Source organism: Brassica napus, chromosome C7 (assembly GCF_020379485.1).
Source record: "Brassica napus cultivar Da-Ae chromosome C7, Da-Ae, whole genome shotgun sequence".
Lineage (NCBI taxonomy): Eukaryota > Viridiplantae > Streptophyta > Magnoliopsida > Brassicales > Brassicaceae > Brassica > Brassica napus.
The window spans coordinates 45,407,715-45,429,262 of NC_063450.1; the positions used below are offsets into that span (position 1 = coordinate 45,407,715).

At 34.0% G+C, this 21,548-nt stretch overlaps 3 protein-coding genes and 1 long non-coding RNA gene across 6 annotated transcripts; 2 read left to right on the top strand and 2 right to left on the bottom strand.

Moving 5' to 3' along the window:
- Positions 1-2,778: 2,778 nt before the first annotated feature.
- On the top strand, positions 2,779-4,104 carry LOC106407443 (LOB domain-containing protein 38-like). Its single transcript, XM_013848301.3, has 2 exons — positions 2,779-3,364; positions 3,457-4,104. Exons 1-2 carry the CDS (start codon positions 3,181-3,183, stop codon positions 3,993-3,995), a joined length of 723 nt encoding a protein of 240 aa, XP_013703755.1. The 5' UTR covers positions 2,779-3,180; the 3' UTR covers positions 3,996-4,104.
- Positions 4,105-8,851: 4,747 nt separating this feature from the next.
- LOC125590218 lies at positions 8,852-10,088 on the top strand. The gene is made up of 2 exons (XR_007326462.1): positions 8,852-9,313; positions 9,561-10,088. It is a non-coding gene; the product is annotated as an uncharacterized LOC125590218 (long non-coding RNA).
- A 3,994-nt stretch (positions 10,089-14,082) lies between these two features.
- Positions 14,083-16,000, bottom strand: LOC106410775 (protein LTV1 homolog). Of its 3 annotated transcripts, none has more exons than XM_022706269.2 (2): positions 15,858-16,000; positions 14,083-15,744 (listed from the first exon to the last, which is right to left on the bottom strand). In XM_022706269.2, exon 2 carries the CDS (start codon positions 15,720-15,722, stop codon positions 14,250-14,252), a length of 1,473 nt encoding a protein of 490 aa, XP_022561990.2. In that variant the 5' UTR covers positions 15,723-15,744; positions 15,858-16,000; the 3' UTR covers positions 14,083-14,249. The 3 variants fall into 3 exon arrangements, with proteins under 3 accessions (XP_022561990.2, XP_022561992.2, XP_022561991.2); XM_022706271.2 differs by having other exon boundaries at positions 14,083-15,737; positions 15,858-15,989; XM_022706270.2 differs by having other exon boundaries at positions 14,083-15,748; positions 15,858-15,983.
- Positions 16,001-18,629: 2,629 nt separating this feature from the next.
- Positions 18,630-20,690, bottom strand: LOC106408298. Its single transcript, XM_048763541.1, has 4 exons — positions 19,706-20,690; positions 19,589-19,633; positions 19,104-19,509; positions 18,630-19,013 (listed from the first exon to the last, which is right to left on the bottom strand). The coding sequence occupies exons 1-3, from the start codon at positions 20,103-20,105 to the stop codon at positions 19,358-19,360; spliced, it is 597 nt and encodes a 198-aa protein (XP_048619498.1). The 5' UTR covers positions 20,106-20,690; the 3' UTR covers positions 18,630-19,013; positions 19,104-19,357.
- Between the last annotated feature and the right edge of the window lie 858 nt (positions 20,691-21,548).

Consider the following 21,548-nt stretch of genomic DNA (forward strand, 5'->3'; position numbering starts at 1 on the left):
CATTTTATTTTTGAAGATAAATGCGATTGATATAGAAACTATATTTTTTACGTAAGAAAAATAGAAGCCATCTATATATATATATTAAGTATAAAAAGACAAGCTCATGAATTAGTTCATCATGATCATTAAATATCGCTCATATAACTAAACTCGATCATTAAGTTTATTTATTAAATAAACCTAAAAAGCAAAGATGATGCTAATGAAAAATCGAAGATATAACTCATTTTGACACTCCTATCGATCTCTTTCCTACTAAATTTCTTTGTTCTTATTAGATTCTCGAAGTTGTTAATGATGAGGCTGAAGAAAGTCTCCAAGTGGGAAGCTTCTGGCTAGTTTCTTTGACTGTTCTGGAAATAACGTGGATATCTTCTGATATCTATTGCTGAGTTTTAATATTTTTATCTTACGAGTTGTTAGCAGGGGTGTCAACTCGGGCTGGCCCGGTCCGGTCCGGCCCAAACCCGCTAAACCCGTAAATATTTGAGTTCAGCCTGGTTCGGCCCTAAAATAATTTGGACCTATAATTCAAAGCTCCGCCAGGTCCTTATAGGGCTATAGAGCTTTTTGGATTTTTGTGGGTTTTTGTGGGCTTTTCAAAAAATAATTTATCATTGTCACTTTCATCGTTTCAATACATGTGAATTTTCATTAAAGAAAAAGAGTTTCATTTTTAAGAAAAAATATAAATTGAGTTTAAAATTTTCTTCTTTTATCACAAATGTTTTATTTTTTCATATGCTTTAAAAACATATTATAAACAAACCAAATTTAATAAAATTTAAATAATCAAATATCAATTAAAACTAAACATATAAGAGAAAAAATTTTATGATAAACATGGTCAAATGTTTCATACTTTGTATTTTGAAAAAAAAAGCATGTTGTACATAAAAGCATGTTGCAAAATTTAAAATGTAACACTTGTAATGATGAAACAATAAAGTGCTATAACAACTTTTATATGTGTTTTATTAGAGTTTGGATAAAAATATTAAAATAATATGTCAATACTAATAATAGCTTCGATTACAAGAAAAAACGATAATATTTAAGCTAAAATATTAAAATTCCGGGTCTTTGGGCCGGCCCTAGCCCAAAGGAGTTTATGCCCAAAATACCCAAAGCCCAAATGGGCTTAGCCCGAAAGACCCAATTTTTTTTGGACTTATGAAACTAAACCCATGTCCGGTAATTTTTAGGGCTGGACAGACTCGGACTGTGAGCTTAGGCCCTAGTTGACATGTATAGTTGTTAGTGAAGACAATATGATTATATGAGTTATTAATTAAAACAATTCGTATGTTCTAGTTCTATTTTGTGTGACATGTTATAAAGATGTTAAAATAACAAGTTATTAGCTTTTGTTTAAAAAATTGTTTTCCGCCTCTAAAATTTCATTGAAACTTTTGTTTCCGCCCATAATTATTGCTATGTTAGTAATTTTTACATTGCATCAATTTACCACATGACGTAAACAAACACAGTATTATCTACTATGTTATATTGAAATTTTAGTTTTTGCACCAATAAAAATTTGAAAATTCCAGTTTCCCTATTCAGAATTAGGCTTTAGAGCAGCATTATTGGAGTTTCTAAAAGAGGGTTTCTTTCAGAAAAGCAATGTGTGGACTCCACTAAACCATAAAAATCAGTTCCCAAAGTCACGTCGTGGCCCGCGATTGATATATTTTTTAATTTTTTAATTTTTTTTAATCATACAAGAAAAAAAAAATTAAGAAACCCTTAATTGGGTTTCAAGTATAATGCTGCTCAGTAGTAATACTTTCCACAACTAATACATACTTTATCACATGGTATCTTATCATACAACAGTATTATATGTTGTGTTCGTGACCAAATTTTTGGCCCTCAAGTTTTCTGGATCGACAGTTTAAATGACTTAACAAATGTTTACTTAAGCAACGAAGTTCAATGAATATGCATGCTTTTTAAATACTAAAGAAATTGAATTGATAGGGGAATAGGTAAGTATATACAGACGGCTGCATTCTGTGGAAACTTGCCTGATTGACCGAATGCCAAGTCGGTAATGACCACCATGCAGCCATCAAATGGCGCCGTTAACCGCATTACTACGAGAGAGTAGAAGCATACACTTACCTGAAGTAAAGATTAATAACTAAATATGTTTATATCTTTTGTTTTCTAAAGTTAAAGATAAATTATATTTAATTTGGTCACACACGTGAGACAACTAGGATCGTTGGCAAAATCCTATTTTTTCTTCTAAAACATTGTTTATACTAACCATCAAAACCCTTAAGGATGATTTAAGGGTCAGATGGTGGGTTTGTTTAGCTGAAGGGGCAGCTTAGACTTAACCCTAAACAAACAATTATCTTGGTTTTGATGAATTAAACAAATTGTATACAAGTCTACGTACACGAACCTTAGTTATTTGTAAAAGTATACACGAGATGATTAAGAAATGTAAGTTTAGTTCAACGAGTTTAACAGATTGTTGGACAAATAGAAATGCTACTTTAACTTGACAACTGTCATCAAATACTCGAGATCGTTCACGCATGACGTTTATATGAATCATAAAAAATGAAAAGAAATTTGAAAAAGAACCAATGGCTGAGGAGGCGAGGCATAGGCTATTCGCGGAGACACGGAGCCGTTTGCACTTTGCACCCATCACCTTGGAATCTCACTTTTACTTCTCTCTCCTAATCAGCAACTAGTCAACAACCACACACCATTTCCTTTTATAAAACTTAATTTAAATTCACTTTCTTCCTACTTAGTTTGTTCAAATAGATTTTCTTGTTAACACAATTTAATCAATTGTCTAAGTATATTTGCCGAATATTTATTTTGCTGCAGTAATCATTCGATTTGCAAATTATTTAGTAGGGTTCATCCATTATTTATCATCCAATTAAAATGTTTATGATAAAATAAAAAATCACAGAATGGCCCATTCCTTAACTCAAGTATCAATGCGTCTCTCTATATATACATTGGTCTGCTTCATCTTCCAAAGACATTGAATACCTTGTCGGAATCTCTCTCTTTCTCTCTCTCCAGATATTTCTTTCTTGCATCCAAAGCAAATCTTCATCATCTTCATCAAATTCTCTTGAATCTCCCAGATAACAGCAAACCAGGAGAAAATTAAAAGGTTAATTAATATTATCTGATACTATGAGTTGCAATGGTTGTCGTGTTCTCCGGAAAGGTTGCAGCGAGACTTGCATCCTCCGTCCCTGTATCCAGTGGATCGAATCAGCGGAAGCTCAAGGCCACGCCACCGTCTTTGTAGCCAAATTCTTCGGCCGTGCTGGTCTCATGTCATTCATCTCCTCCGTACCGGAATCTCAGTGCCCTGGTACTTAACTTAAACCAACTACTCTAAAATCTCCTTTTCTTTAAGCGGCATCGTTTTTCTGATCGTTGTAAGGGTATTTTGGTCATTTGCAGCTTTGTTTCAGTCCTTGCTCTACGAAGCTTGCGGAAGAACTGTGAATCCGGTGAACGGCGCCGTCGGGTTGTTGTGGACTGGGAATTGGAGTGTCTGTCAAGCGGCGGTTGAGACGGTGCTCCGCGGCGGTTCTTTGAGACCTATCCCTGAGCTACTCACACGTGACGGCGGATTCCCGTTGGCAACTTCCGACGAAGTATCCGAGATCTGCATGGAGATGATGAATGATTCCGGTGATCGGAATGTCTACCACCACTCAAGATTCTCGAGCTCTAGGTCCAGAGCGACGGCTTCTCCGCCCAAACGGAGACGATTAGCGTCAGAACAACAACAACAACGACCGTCGTCGGAGCTAGATTTCTCTATGGTCCCTGCTTTTCCGATTAAAACGACACCGTTTAAGGAGGAAACACGACGACCAGAAACACCGTACTCGGAGGAATCCGTTACAACGGCGCCGTTTCTGGATCACATCGCCAGTGAACGGTTTGTACGCGGCGGAGGAGAAACGACAAAGTTGCTCAACCTTTTCGCTTGAACGGCCTTGTTTTTTTTATTTTGGGTTAAAATTGTAATTTTGATAAACTTCTTTTTGCCTCTTCGTGGATTAATATTTTGGAAAGTTAATACACTGGCAAATTACGTGATTTCTTTTTACCACTCGTGATTTTTTTCTCTCTCTGCTTAATTATGACGAATTAACCAAATTAATTGACAGGGTAGTGAACTAATGATGATGAGTCGTTGGTAATGTGTACGATGAATGAATATTATCAGTATATACAAACAATAATAATCATGGGTGAAGTCAGCATAAACATAATACACATCTTCCAAATTTTACTCAGCATACTTCAATTCTTTGAGGACCAACAATGTTGCATTTGCTTATACAAAATACACATATTGATATTTTATAATAATCTTGAATTCTTGATACCATATATATATATTTTATATTTTATATATTGCTACTTGATAATATTTTATATTTCACTTCACTCGGGTCAATTTTGAAGTTTTTGTAAGGTCAGTCATCAGTATTCGTAGGAGTTTTTTAATTTAAAATTATATTAAATTAAAATTAACCAATAAAATATTAACAAATACTGAGAAATTTCTTAAAAATTTCTCAGAATCTCTAAAAGGAAAGACACTTATATTTTTTTTTCCTTTTTCTATTTAATTTTATTTATGTTATAATTTCTAAAAATATATTTTTAAGAAACTTATCACTGAGGATATTCTTTTAGTGTGAAATACAATTTCATTGGCGTATACTTAGTACATAGAGCGTATGAATACATAGTTGATACTTAATAGTTTACACAAAACCTAAGAACAAAACAAAAAGGATTAGGTGCATTACATGAAGTACAAAACATCGTATCAGTTTAATATATGTAATGTAATATGATAAGTATGGATTATATAATTCATGTAGTTGGATTGAACCAAAGAAGTTGGGGTAAAGCCGCTTTTGTGAGCGGAGAGGCGGCTTTTGGACGATGCTAAGAGTCGTTTACTACTTAACTTCGTGGAATCTTCAGTACTTCTCATCTTTCGTTTTTCGTTTTCTGCTTCTTCTTCTTCTTCTTCTTCTAATTCACATATTGTTTAATTGAAAAATAATAAGGTATATCTACTGTGCTTTGTGGTGTGGATGATGGCGAATAAACAATGAAATGGACCAATAACATTTTTTACACACCAATAAGATGTTGATTCTATATAAACATTATCTTTTTTGGATTTGCTGATTTTAAAGCAGATCGATGAATGTCAAACTAAAAAAAAACAGGAAAATCCAGTGACTAGTTATGATTACAACTGTTTTGGTCTAATATGATACTCCCTCCGTTTCAATTTAAATGTCGTTCTGGAAAAAAAAATTCGTTTCAAAATGAGTGTTGTTTTATGATTTCAATGCAACATTTATTAATAAGATTCTTTTGTTTATTTTTTCATTGGTTGAAATATGGTTAGGTGTATGGGTAATGATGTTTTTATTTTGAAAATGTACAAAATTAAACGTTTTCTTAATCCGTGTGCATAAGTCTAAAACGACAAATAAAGTGAAACGTAGGGAGTAGTAAGTTTTATTGTAATAACACTACTAATAAAATTACATGAAAATTTCAAACATATATTTAAAAATAAAAATAAAAATTTAACACAGAGATGGAATACTAAAAATACACAAAATTAAAATCTATGTTACTGTTAGTAACTCAACTGGTGGACTAGTAATATGAAGTGATTATTGGCATTCTTCAAAACTTTACGAGAAAAGTAAAACACAGAAACTTCAAAATTGTAAAATACACAATGGGTCTTCGTTTCCTCATATGTCCATCCAGCTGCTTCATCTATGTGATCCATCTAGAATCCATTCAGATTTTAGGAGCTGTTCGTTTCTCTATCCAGATGAGCCATCTAAATGAACCATTTGGATGAATTTTATGTTCGTTTCTTATTTTTCATTTTCATCCAGATGAGTGTAATAAACAAATTACAAATATACTCTTGTTTGATCTAATCATATGTTTGATATTAATTTTAACTATACTAATTTTTTTATTTAGTCTAAAATATATTTACACTGAAATTATTTTAAAATTAGCATTTTGACATTTATAAATTTTATTTCATATAAATTTATTTATTTTTATTTAAATTTGCATTAAAATTAACTACAACTATAACTCATAATAAAACTAAAATTTGAAAGATGAAAGCAATGGTAAGAGCGTGATGTACTCAAATTTTGCAGTTTCAGCAAAAAATATGTTTTTGCGATTTTGGCGGAAAAACAGGTTTTGCGATTTTGGCGGAAAAATGTATTATACGGTTTTTGCGGAAAAATGTGCTTTTGCGATTTTGGTGAAAAAATACGTTTTTGTGATTTTGGCGGGAAAACGCGTTTTTACGGTTTTGGTGGGAAAACGTAATTTTACAGTTTTGGCGGGAAAATACGCTTTTGCGGTTTTGGCGGAAAAATGCGTTTTCACTGTTTTGGCAGGAAAACGTGTTTTTTGCAGTTTTGGCGGGAAAACGTAATTTTACAGTTTTGGCGGGAAAATGCGTTTTTTGCGGTTTTGGCGAGAAACCTTGTTTTTACGGTTTTGGCGAGAAACCGTGTTTTTACGGTTTTGGCACGAAAATGCGTTTTTACGGTTTTGGTGAGAAACCACGTTTTTGCGGTTTTGGCGGGAAAACGTAATTTTACAGTTTTGGCGGGAAAATGCGTTTTTACGGTTTTGTGGGAAAATTCATTTTGCGATTTGGCGTGAAAATGCGTTTTTGTAAGAATCCGTGTCTTTACGGTTTTGGCGGAAAAACGTGTTTTTGCGGTTTTAGAGGAAAAACACGTTTTTGCGGTTTTGACGGAAAAACGTGTTTTGCAGTTTTTGCGAAAAAACATGTTTTGATATGAAAGTGCATTTTTGTGATTTTGACGGGAAAAGATGTTTTGATGTGAAAGTGCATTTTTGTGATTTTGATGTGAAAGTGCATTTTTGTGATTTTGACGGGAAAAAATGTTTTGCGAAAAAACATGCTTTGATGTGAAAGTTCATTTTTACGAGAAATTTACGATTTTAGCTAAAACTGTGTTTTGTGGTTTTGGCGAAAAAAATGCGTTTTGTGGTTTTGGTGGAAAAATGTGTTTTTGTGGTTTTGTCATTTTTCATTTTTCAGGAGTGACAAAATGATGTTAGGTTTAAGTTTGTAATTTGTTAATTACATGTTTTTGCGAAAAAACATGTTTTGATGTGAAAGTGCATTTTTGTCATTTTGACGGGAAATATTTGATTTGGCGAGAAAGTTCATTTTTACGAGAAAATTACGATTTTAGCTAAATTTGTGTTTTGTGGTTTTGGCGGAAATATGCGTTTTGTAGTTTTGGTGAGAAAATGTGTTTTTGTGGTTTTGTCATTTTTCATTTTTCAGGAGTGACAAAATGATGTTAGGTTTAAGTTTGTAATTTGTTAATTACACGAGGATATAATAGACATTATACCATTTTTGACAAATTCATCTCCATCAAAATGATCCAATTTGGATCAGCCAGCTGATTTTCAAAATTAAGCTTAAATTTTTAAAACTTATTCGGATAAACCATTCAGATGACTTGTACTTTTAATGCCTAAACGAACAAAACTTTCATCTTCATTTATCTAGATGACTCTCCTAAACGGAAAAACAAACGGCCCCAATGTGACTTTACTTGTAATAATGAGACTTGTCAAGCACTATCCCAAACAAAGTGAAAAATTAAAATGAGATATATGTTCGAACAGAAGAAGTGATTTGGAGATCTTGCAAAGTGGGACCAGCTAAAAATATACTTTCGGACCAACCACCAATTGGCAAACAAATGCTTGTGGTCCACGTCACTCTCCCTTCTTTTTCTGACCACCTGACTTTTTCTGTCCTTTTATATAAACTTGTTAAATTCTTTTAGTTTTGTCCCTCCCAAGTTTCTCACGACCTATCATCAACAAACCCTCTCAGCTTAACAATTAAATTTTAAAAATGATTAGTGGACACTAAAAAACAGAGAGATTTATCATTTTTCTGCATAATAACAAGCTGGAAAATTAAGAAAACGAATTTTGCTTTATTTATTTCGAATGCCATATTCGATTCATAGTTGGCAAGAACAAATGGATATGTTAGAAAAAGGTTCAATGTAAAGGATTCAATTTTCTTTGCAAGATGTTTACAATGATTTTTTTCTTGATCCAGATTTTGTTTTGGCTGAAAAACACCCCGCAGAGTAGATCCTTTTATTGGTAGATAATCTCACGCACTTGAAGTCTAGAACAATGCATTTTTGTTCGCAAAAAAAAAAAACAATGCATTTTCAATTATGTTTGTTTTTACAGAAAATTTTATATCACGATTTCGTCAATCAAAGATAGGTTATATTTTGAATAACTTTAGAAATTAATAGGATTAAGTTAATTTTACAATGCGAGAATCTATCTTTCAGAAATTGAAAATAATTAAGGGTCTTTGTACAACTAAATAAAATATACAACTATTTTGAAAAAATAATCTTCCATTCTGACTTAAAAAATGGCATGGACAAATTAAAAGGCAGTGTTCCGCGATCTGAGGATTTTAATGAAAGATCTTCTCGAATAACGGGACATGAAAGTGGGGTTTATTTGCATTCTCCAACTTTCAGTCTCGTCCGTTCATTACACCTAATCAGTGTCTAATCATGAATTTACAAAATTTATGGAACTAATGTTTCTTTACTACGCTGATGGAGCTAATTATACTCCAACGATTCTCTTTACATTTTAAAATACTAATTTGGATAAACATGAGTCCACCAAGAATAAAATAACTTCAGCAATTCATGTTTGATGCCGAAAGCCACAAGGAGCCGCAGTTTCTGATGGGCCCAGATACATTCATCACCTCTTCCACCTAGAGTCGGTGCGAGTCCACTTGATGTTTTCTTTCGAATACAAACAGAAATCCCTTGCTAAGAAGCATTTTTAATAATAAACCTTGATTTAGTAATATAATAACATTTTTGCCATTATGGCTGATGTGGCACTTTCACGGCCCTCTTCAGCTAATTAAACTAATAGACCTTTATTTACTATGATATTTACAATTATTGCCATTATGACCTACTTAATCAAATGATAATATGAAATGAATACAGCGTTACCCGGTTCGTGTAATAGGACAATAGTCTGTTTAAATTATAAATCTTTCTTAACCAGTTTTCTCAATTCAAAAAAGGGGAAATGGGCTACGAAGATCTTTCGTCTGCACCACTTTCTCACAGTCTCGAGTTGATTGCTTCTCCAATCTTCCTCGCATCACTTTGATGTAAGTTTTAGTTAGAATCAAGCAAAAGAGATGAGCTACGTCTAGCTGTTCCATTTCTATTGCACAATCATGACCTAAGTTAGTTGAGAGGCATTCGATCCCAGATTCTTTAGATTTTTAATAGAAATTGATTGTGAATGTTTAGATAACGAAACCCGAAATCGTTGCGTCGAGTCTATCAGAACCAGTCTGCGCTTACGAACATCTTTTACATGTCTGTGTATGTTGTTTTTTTTTTTTGATAAAGGTTGTATGTTGTTTCATAAGAGAGAGCGAGACATGTGGAGAAATCTGCAGAGCAAAGATCAATGCATTTGATGCCACGGTGATCTGGGACGAGCAAGGCTCGAGCTAAGCATTTAAAGAGACTGTTTTTGTTTCTATGACCATATTAGTAAAGAACCTACAGCTGCAGTCCTCAGATATGAATATGAACATGTTTGTGTATGTTGTTTCGTAAGAGTTTGCCGGTTACGAGCAGTAATAAACCGGAGTCCTCAAATGTGGGTAAAAGTTTTGAGAGTATTACTTAAGCTGTGGTTTTTCGTTGATCATTGTCTCTAACTATCCTATTGCATTTGGTATTAAAATGTGCAGGCGTAAGTCTGAATAATGAAGAGAACAAAGCATGTTTTATTGGCTTAAGGGCTGTAATTTAAAATTATTTTCTCATAAAAGTTTTTTTCTCTGGCATTGGAACATGGTTTGCTTTTTTGGTTATGGCATCCCATCGTAAGAATCTTAGATATTTTGTTTCTAGAGTTACATCCATTTAGTTTTGGCATAAGTTTTTAAGAAATGAAGTCTAGACCAATGTTCTTTATGAAACAAAAAGGTTAATATAATTCTCCGCTACTTATTTCAAAAACTTTAATTCTCTCAAAACATTCTTTTTTTAAAAATAATATTTGATTTATGTAATGGACCCCAAAGAGGAGATTCGGGTACACATATTCGAGAATGGAAAAAAATTCGGTTAACTGAAGTAACGACGGCTCTAGGTTACGAAAAATCAACGACAACACAAAAACAAAAATCTAAAGGAAGTTCTCTCAAAACTTATATGTTGTGTTTACTCATTTCACTAAAATCTCAATGACCTTGTTTTATTTATATTCATATACATATGGTTGGGGTAATTTTTTTTGTCATTTTTTTGTTGTTCACCATAGCATCAAACTCTTTTATTGGCGTAAAATCATTTTATACATGTTTAACGTAACTTATTCTTTAGTTTTATAACATACAAAAGCATATGTATTAACATGAAACTAAATATTGTGAAATCTTCTAAATTTCGTATTTTAAATAGAATCCGTGTTTGAATTGTGTATTTTTGAATAGAACCTCGATATAGGTTAGATGCATATCGCCATTATTTTAGAATTATACAAGTGATTAAAAGCCATATTCATGGTGTTTAAAGCAAATCTCTGACATAAATCTGGAAGATCTTACATTTATTTCACAAATATATTTATGCATCAATCTATTACGAATGAGTGTGAGAAAGTTAACAAAATTGATTTGTATATTGATGTTAGGCATATTCTGCGTTTTCTTACATTAAAAATCTATATCTTCTATGTCATTCATTTTCGGATTGTTTGGTACACACTATATAATATACTTAGAGCACGTTTATCAGAGGGTTATAAGGGAGGGTTTTAACGCGTGGGTCCCATCCGAGAGGCAAAAATCGGTAACAAAAGATATGAAATAAGGATCGATAATTCGTGGGTTATTGAATTTTTCGCGGACTCCACCGACACGTGGCGGCCCGCGATTGACTCGTTTTTTATTTTTTTTTAAAAAAAAAAATCAGATAAGACAAAAAAGAAAAAAAAAATTAGAAACGCATTTTGAGTTTCACCCGATAAACATGGTCTTATAAGTTTGTACTTCAACTATTACTTACTTTAACCAAAAATAATTGCTACGGTTGTCACCAACCAAAAACGCATTAGATTTCATGTAACAAAATATATTTCATGTACTTTTATATAATTTTATTATTTTTTAGATTCGTTTCTTCACCTAGTTAGTTATTAAACCTAAACATGAGTTTCTTTAGTCGTTTAACATGAGGCATAATGTAGCCGACAAAAAACTAGTAAGAAGAAAGTAAAGGTGAAAACATGAAAGTGAAAAAACCAATATCAAACAAAACGATGTGGAACATCAACACAAAATTCCGAATAAAATAGATGAAACTTTATGTTAAAATGTTTTGAAATCACATGATGCCATACGTAAACTATAATTAGATGTGTAGCTACTGGTGAGTTTCTTGATGTATATATGCATACGTTTATTTAGAATAAATCTAATGAAATTCTTCTTCTAAGTGAAGATTTATAACTAGTATAGTTTAAGATTTTATAAATTAGATTATTACATTAATATAGCATATATAAAGTATGTTATACATTTTTAATCAGTCAAAAAGATTTTATACATAAGATGCTATTCAAAAGATTTTATACATCACTGCAAAAGTGATATATCATATCCCCCTACATTTTGTATATATATGGATTATGGACTTTTAAAACAAACATATAGCATTCTGGTTGATTCCACGATTGATATATATGTATATATTTTTTATTATATTTCTTTTTTCTCAAGTTAGCTTCTGATATTTCAAGGATGCGTTTTGATTGTTTGTATGCATAATAAATATATCTCAACAATTGTTATTGTTTTTAGTCAGGATGACCATAAGACTTGATCTACTTATTTCGTTGAGGAAGAGCCAAAATTAGCGCTTTGTGTGATCATTCTTCGGGTATTAGGAGAAGACAAAGAGCCATCTTGCCCCTTCAAAGCTTTTATTGGCATTACATTTATATACACTTTTGATATCATTTATTAAAGCCCTAAACAATTTAATAATAATACTAATGTAATGTATGAAACAAGATTATCCAAGAAGATTATCCAAGTCATTTTCTACGTCGAGTTCTTTAATTTCTGATTGATTCAAGTTTTATAGTACTATTACTTTATTATTATATATATAACGTCACTAAAATTATCGTTTGCAGATCTAATCTACTAATCTTTGCGAGAAGGGTAGTTAGGTAAATCTAAACGAGACTTTGGAGGAGCTCGGATCAGTGAAGATCTGGAGAGAGATCGCGACATGGACTTTAATCACTGATCCGACACGTGACTGGTTCCCTCATCGCTGGTGCATATTATCCACTCTTCACCGGTGGGTCCCACTATAGCTTTTGACCTTTGACTAATCTTGTACACCATATTGGCATATTTATATACAAGTTAAAACTATATATACGATTCATCTCCAAGAGAACCTTATTGACAAAAAAAGGTAAACTTCAAATTTGAGATTTGAAGGTGTTCCTTTTTAATGTTACAATCTTAAATCTAACTTCAAAATTATTTTTATTTGCATTATAGTCTTTAAAATTAATCAAAATTACAAAATTTTATAAATTATAAAGCATGTATTAAAGAGAACCTATGTTAATGAATGAGAATTCCAAAAACAAAAATTAAATCATAAATTGTAAGTGAAATAGCAAATTACTTAATATAACTATTTTGTAATGTTCTAATACAAGATCAATATAATGTAACATATGTATGTACATTTTATGATATTATTTGTTGAATCATAATGTCAAAAGAATACTGATCATCAAATGAAATAAGAAAAAGTAGAAAAAATTGATTAAAGAATGTGATTAATTAATGGTAGATATTGTAATATTACATAATATATATCATACTGTAGCCATATGCTTTTGGTTATCCAATGTTGTTGTGAATCCTACATCAAAAGTTTAGAAAAATAATAATATATTATATAAATAATGTCCAGTTTTTATTAGAAGGAACAAAAGTGTATAATATAATACTAATCGGTTACAGAAAAATCGAACATGAGCTAAAAAATATCTAACAATTAGTGTTAGAACTGGGCCGGATGACAAAAATTTGTAAGAAAACAAAATAATTTTCAGGTTCAATAAGTCCACACATCAAGGGAAATGACACATGAGTGGCGGAGGCAAAATTGCCTTTCACAGGGGTCTATGAAGATAATCAAATGACCAGGCTTAAAAGCATATTGAACAGGTGCAAAAAATCTTGAATCATAAGGGTCATTTTTTTCATAATACTAAATTATCTATAAAATGTAAATTGCATAAGCATAAAATCAAAATTTGTGAAAAATCATATGGGTCAATAATTTATACTCCTCATTACGAGGTGGCTCCGCCACTGCATGTGGTAGAAACCAGTAAATAAGATCATGGATGTTTATAGGAAGAGTGTCGTCAATGTGACTGTGATTAAAAATACTAGACTTTATGTCGGATGTCTCTTCCTAACGGTGATACAAAGATTAGGTGAATAATTTCTAATGATTAGGCGGTGATGTCTTAATGATGTTGCATTTCTTAGGTGAATAAATTCTAATACGACGATATATCATATATCAAGTTCATTAAGTTTTCTTTTACACTCAAAACAGACAAATATTCAGACCAATCGGTGGCAGAGTCTGATGGCTACCTCGAATGCTTCTGCACCTCCGGGAAAATGCAGAATATTGATAACGTTGATTGATTGGCAAAAGTTTCTTTCTAAACTCACATTATTGCTTGATCATCAATAGTTCCAAGATTTGATTGTCCATACAGCTTATATATAACATTCACATATCTGTTGTTGAACATGAACACCGAGTGATTCATGGCCACTAAATACTAGTAAAAGAAAGGGTGTATAAATAAGCCAGAAAATAAATTGTTGATTGAGAAACACAACAAAACCTTTCCGCATACGAAAAGAGATACAAAATCTTTAGAGCAAAACACAAAATATTACATGAAATGATATTAAAAAAAAAAAAAACTGGTTGTTTAACAGTCTCGGAGATACGTTTAGTATTATTACCTTAAAGAGGAATAGAAGATGGACCAGAAACAGCAACAGCCTTCTGAGCACGCTGCGTTTCAAACCGATAAAGCTCCTTTGTCTCTTTCTTCATCTTCCTCGCTTCCCTCTTCTCTGTTTTCACAGCAGCCTTCCTCTCTTTCTTCTCCTCTTTCGTCTCTTGCCCATGAGTCTTCCTCTTCACCGGTTCAGCTTTCGGTTTGACACTGGTTTGCTCAGCTCTCCTACCGGGTAAAAACTCAACCGGAAGCTTCTCTTTCCCTTGGAGGGTAATGATCCTACTCCCACCACCATTCAAACTCTTTGCTTTAGCTAGTGCTTCGCTCAGCTTCTTCCTCGCTCTCTCTGGATCACAGATTAAACCAGGGTGGTTATCGAGATTCGAGTACGTTGTGACTATGGTTTGGCAATCCCACTTCTCGCTCTCGTCGCTGCTTTCTTCAACCACCTCCACAAGCTCATCTTCGTTGCTGTTTACCAGATTCTCACCGTACTGTACAGACCTGCGGATGATGTACTCAAGCTCCTCTTTATCTTTCGCAGAGTCACTGTTCTTCAACAGATCCGCAGGGTTCATATACTTCTCATCAAGCTCGTAATCTTTCGGCTTCTCGTAAATAAGATCACCAACGCTCTGCGCCTTGAACTCTTCTTCTTCTCCATCATAGTCACTCTCACTTCCATACTCATTAAGCTCAAGCTGATCAAACAACTCATCAATCTGACGAGGAACTCTACTCGGGTTGTTCTCAGCCGCCACAGGAGGTCTAGCAAACTCCCCCTCCTCTTCCTCCTCATTGCTCACACCAGAACAACCCTCTCCCTCATCCGCAAGATTAGCTCGCACAACAAAATCCTCCTCCAGATCCTCAACATCAGAACCAAACTGAGACCCATCACTGTCCTCAAGCAAAGCAGCAACTTCAGGATCAATAGCTTTCTTCACCTTAACATTAACAGTCTTGGACGCCACGCTATACATCAACTTATCATCCTCACCACCATCTCCATCTCCATCTCCATCTCCATCCACCACCACACCAGATACCTTAACACGAGAAGCATCATAAGCCTTGACGTCACGAGGCAGATACTCGCCTTCGAACTTAGGGTTAGCGTAGAAGTTAGAACCGCCGCCAGTGTTCTTAATCTCTCTCAAATGGTCCAAGTAGTTATACCCATCATCAGGATAACCCAGCTCGAGAATCTCCTTCCTCACATCAGCGGGTAAAGGGTTGTTGCTACTCGAACCCGCGAAGCTGGAGTAGCCGTAAGCCAAATCTTCTTCTTCAGGGGCGTCATCGAACTGTGAGTTGTCTTCAGCGAAACCGTTGATGTTCACTGGGTTCTGATCGACTCGTAGGAAGATCTTATCGCCTCCCGGGACGTCGCTGTATAATGGGTCTGACGTGTCGCGAGGGCAGAGCTCGAAAGTCGCCGCCTTTTTCTTGTCGATGAACTTCTTCTTCCCCATGATTGTCTCTGTGAGCTACAAGCTAACTAAAAAAGGTAAGATCTTTGCAACTAGGGTTTGATTATCAATACGAAATCATCGAAGCTAAGCCTCTAAACGATGCGAAAGCTCAACTGGAGTAAGAAGAAAGATTACCTGAGAGTTTCAGAGAGAGAGAGAGAGGCGCAGAGAGACGATGAAAGACGGAAAGGAAACGCCTTGAAGCTATTTAGGGTTTAAGACAGACAAAACGCTGCGTTTTAAGCAAATATAATATCCACCAAAGGTAATAATCCAGTGCGGGAGAGCCCACTGAATGATATTATATGCAAATAATCTTCTCCGGCTTTCTCTTGGCATGTGATGTGGTAGGCATTAGACTTTTGCCATTCACAAGGTATAAATATAATGCACAGAGATGTCAAGCCACACAATGTTATGATCAACCATGAATTGCGCCTAATAGTTTGGGGTCTCTCTGCTGAGTTTTATCATCCAAACATTAGTGTTTTTTTTTAAACACTTTCATTCATATCAATAACCAAAAACACATCCAAGTACAAAGAGGGATCAGAGATAATCCAAATTGGCAACAAAGCACAAGGAGTTAGTTCTAAACAAAAAAACTCCTAAGCCAAGCAGGAAAACCTGACGCAATGTAAGATTGAAACAGAACCCCTTAGCAAACTGTTCGCAATAAGAAAAGCTGCTTGAAGGGCATGACGAGACTGAACTTCCACTTGCCAAACATCCGTGTTTTGTTATTGCTTTTTTTTTATATCTAAACTATATACATCTTGGCGAGTACCTTCTGCGAACTAATATATATATATCTAACGAATTATAATTTAATATAAATATTATATTTATAAAAATTATTAAATTAATATTTTTGGTCGTTGAGAGTTTTATTATGCTTTATTTAACCAAATCTTAATTGCTTGTTGTGTAGGTTTTCTTTTTCTTATTGTTTATGTATTATTCTTCATTTTGAAAATATAAAATTTCTTGAAGTTTCTTCCAAGATTGTGGAATGGTGGTGTTTGTTTAGTTTTGATTGGTATGACTCTAGATTACCACAAACTTGACGAATATCGCCATATCATCAATGAAAAAGGACACTAACAAAGTGTATTAATACTTTAAAATAACATAAAGGATAAATTTAGAATAACAAAACCATAATTTCCATTATAAGTAAGATCCATAGGAGCAAACATCCATTTTGATGAATCATATGAACATTAGTTTGATTGCAGTTTACATGAATTTATGTTCATTAGACTCTGAATCCCTGGCCACAAAACAAACAACAATATCATTTTAAAGTTTCTTCAAATTGTATGAGTTTGTAGATATATTTATGTAACTATAAGAAGTGTGTCTTCTTCGGATACATAGTTACGATTGATGAGCAGATATTAACATAACCCAAAACAATATATAACCTATTTTTACCTAAAGAACATATATTTATATTTTAATGGCATACAAGAAAAGGTTCCTTTTTAAATAAATAATATAATATCAAATTTTTATGTGGACTATACATTGTAGTTATTATAATTTGTTTCAAAACTTTTTATTATTAAAATATATAAATATTATGGAAAATATTTATTAAAAAAATAATTCTTAAATAAAATTATAGAAAATATATCCATCTTTTAATGGGATGCCAAAAATTCTCTTTTAAATAATATTAAATAAGATAATATCAAAAATTTATATACATGTAATTATCATAGTTTTCAAAACCTTTTTAATTAAATTATATAAATATTATAAAAACTATTTATTAAAATTATTAGGACATGATTATTTATAAAATTATGGAAAATTTGACAAGTAAATAAATTCACTTGTCAAATAATAGTATAAATATGGAGTAATTATCAATAGCTAAGCTTGATCTAATGTTATCTCATATGTCAGATACTAAATTTCTAGTGGATTTACAGAGGCAGGACTATGACTATTCTTTGGACATGTGGACTCTCGGTTGCATATTTGATGGTATGGTGAGTGCTATGCTACATTTTGCGCAACCGTTTCATAACACATTTCATATATGTCAATATTTCCTACTAGTTACTCATAAGTTTTAGTGATTAGAAACCGAAATAACCAAACAAAGTATTTTATTTTATTGGAGGAAACAGAACAACTTCTTGGAAATTATTAAAACAAGGATCAAACTGAATCATACAGAAGAAAAACAGTTCTTCATCCCACTTTAGGACTCCTAAATGACGATCCAAATCTCAGCACAATCTCTATGGCCTATCAAAGTTCAGACCTATTCTAGAAAATCTTAGGTATTTCCTATAACTACTACTCTCCATAGTTTCTGTCCCTAATTGTAACTTTGTTTTACAATCCAGGTGATTGATTACCAAGACAAGCTACTTAGCTATTAAAAAAAGGAAAGTACTAAATCGAAAAGCAAAATTGAAGAATTTTTAATCAAAATATACAACGGTTTTATAAATTACTTGGATTGTAAAATTGAACTCTCTGGAATGGCTCTATGAACTCGAATGCGATATACAAGGCATGTTGGTATTTTGGGTATTGCATGTCGTCTGATATCCTAGCAGCCATAGATAAGGCCATTGAAGACAAGGTTATGTCTTGTCCATCTCGCTTGGGTTAGGCATGTTGAACTATGACCAAGACGGTATTGCTATCGGGACATTAGCAGCAGTGGAGAGAGATGAATCTTTGTCTCCACCTCTCCAAGGTTATGTCTTGTCTATCATTTTTTGTAAAGTATATGTATGTTTTTGCTAAGGATTTTCCTAAATATTTTCGTACAAGATAGCATGTTTATGTGTGTTTGAATCTCGGGCACAGTCGCAAGGATTCTCCACATGAGAAGCTAATTTTTTTTTGAATTTTATGAATCATAAAGGGTCTTATGATTTAGAACAATAAAAATAGCCTATGAATGATAGGATGATAAGTCACTTATGCTATGTACAAACCCTGAAACCTATTCTGGTCTCAAACTTCTCAAAAAGAAACCAAATGCAAAGAGTTAAGTAGAGAGAGGGAAGAATGAACATAATATACCACCAATATTACTAAGAGGCATGAGGACAAAAGGCTCTGTACACAATAGAGAAAGAGCTTTTCATTGAGGGGAGGAGGTTTTATGCCCTCTTAGTGAGGCGGTATAACATCATTATCTTCTTCTTCTTCTTCTGACATGATGGTCTCTTCTCCAAACTCATTCATTAGCTTCATGAAACAATGATCAAGCTCGTCTTTGTCCGGTTCTCCTTCATATTCATCTCCATCCATCAGCATCTGGAGACAACCAACCCAATTATTCTCAAAGATTGTCTCTCAACTCCATAACAAAATAACATTATAATAGGAAACAAAAACAATACTTACATCTTCGATTGTGGGAAATCTCAATCCTCCATATGGATTTGGAGAGTTGTTAAACAAAAACTGCCCATCAACTTCAAAAGGAGGAGGAGCTTGAGGTATCTATCATCAATACATCTTCACTATGATCAGCAGATACACGTTGCCTTCCAATTTGCACAGTCCCTTCTCTCGGATTATTAGCCGTAACGTCACTCCTAGATCGAGCTATGGTTCGAGGCATCGATGATGTATGAGACTTGCACATCATCATCAGCTCATCGACACGCTTCTTCCTTCAATCTCTTTGCTTTATCCTGCGCCTCATCAATCTTACACAGTATCTCGCCTAGGAGATCATCAGAACAATGTGACTCACAAACAAAACAATCATCTTCACTCTCATCTTCCTTGCGGCCTGCACCAAAATCTTACATAATACCTAAAAGATTTAGTCTTAAACATCAAAAAACCATCTAAATTTTGAGAAAATGGAACAATGATCTCACCAGGAACAGGACACTGAGGTTTAAGAGTTGTTGGCTTCCTCTTTTCTGAAACACACAAAGTTTACATCAGATGAACATTGTAGTCACAATTAAAGAAAGATTCAAACTGTGGCATACCGGCATAAGAGAAAACGTTATGGTTGGAGATATAAGCAGAAACATCTGTTGTCTCTTCCACACGTCTCCTTCTTCCTCTCTTGAAAACAACACTCTTTCTCTGAGTTTGATCATCACCATAACAAGGTTTCGACTTCTCCAAATCAAACTGTTTGCTCTGATAGTAGCTTTGGATTTCTTTATCATACCCTCTTGCTTGAGACTCTATTTCCTTAACCTTGAGCTCTAACCACTTGCACCTCCACATTAAAGGCTGTCTAAACCTCCTCCACTCATCCGTCACCTTCTTCTTCCTCAAACCCAAAAGCTCAGTACCAATACTACAACTCTCAGGTAATGGGTAATCTTTGCTTAACATAGATTCGGCTTCAAAACCATCATCATCATCACGAGCACACATTGAATCACCAAAAGAACTCGAAGAGGATTGACATAAAATCTCTTCTCCCTCTTGGCCTTCCGACTGTTTTTTTATTTGATTTAAGCATCATAAAGCCCCAAAAAAAGCCTCAGCTTTGTTCTGATACAATCGAAAACAAACTCAGATAATGAGATTTAGACCCAAGTAGACAAAAGCTTTCAACTTTGTTCTACTATGACCAAAACAGAATCAGACAGTGAGATTGAAAAACAAAACCAGACAGTGAGATTAAACCCATGTACAAAAGCTTTCAAAACTTTGTTCTGCTATAACCGAAAACAAAACCAGACAAGACAATGAGATTAGACCCATGTAAGACAAAAGCTTTTAGTTTTTTTTTTCATTGGAATCTAATTTGATGAAGCGGTGAAATTTGATCTTTACTGATTCCAAAGCTTAAAGTTATTCTTTTTTTTTTTTTTTTTTGCCAACTGGAAATTTATTAAACAAAGATCTAAATTTACGAGAGGCCCAACAAAACGGCCCAGCTACAAACTAAATATTAAGGTCCAAAGAAAGACCACAAGGTCAGCCCACACCAAGGAGAGGAAACGAAGCAACCTGACCAGCAGCGACCACGTGTACACCAACTTTGTGGAAACAGACACGCGTCAAAGAAAAAACCGTCGTTTCCAATCCACCGCCGACCAAAGATTCAAGTCGGAGCTATGAGGAACCACCGGAGACAAACTCATCGGGGATGAGAGCATCAAACGCAACTAAAATCTGAGTCGGTTGAGCATAACGCCGAGACAACCACTTCTGATAATCAGAAAATCGCTTGATTCAATCGAAGCCACGACGATCTAAACGCATCTAGAGCTAACCAACCCAAACATGCATAACCATCCATCTTTATGGATTGATATAGGCACGAAGATGAATCGACCCTAGAGCAGGGGAGAGGTTGAAAGCTACCAAAACGAAAGATCAACTCGCAATTGAACCAAAGCCGGTAATCGGAAGCGAGAATCCTGAGAAACAACTAAACTTGAAACATAAGGTAACCGGAAGATTCCGGTGAGAGGCTAGCAACCACCACGAGAAGTGATGACTCTAGAGACGGAAGCCGGACAAATTGATGCTGTAGTAGCCACCGTTTGCCGGAGTCAAAGCCCGACCATGCGGGAGTCTGAAGCCCGACTACGCGGGAGTCTAAAGCCGGAACATAACCGGCTTTCGAAAGTCGGACTCTCTCTCTGAAAGATAGAGATGAGAGAAGAGAGAGAGTCCTAAAAGCTTAAAGTTATTCAATCATATAACAAATAAAAAGGAATTTCACTGGTAAATTTATTAGAAGCTAAAGTGAATCAGTGATCTTAGAAAATATAAAACAGGCCCAGAAGCGATTTTAATGAATTAGAACTCTGTTAGCGTGAATCCAAAATTTATTGGAGAGCCTTAAACCCCTAAACCCTGAGA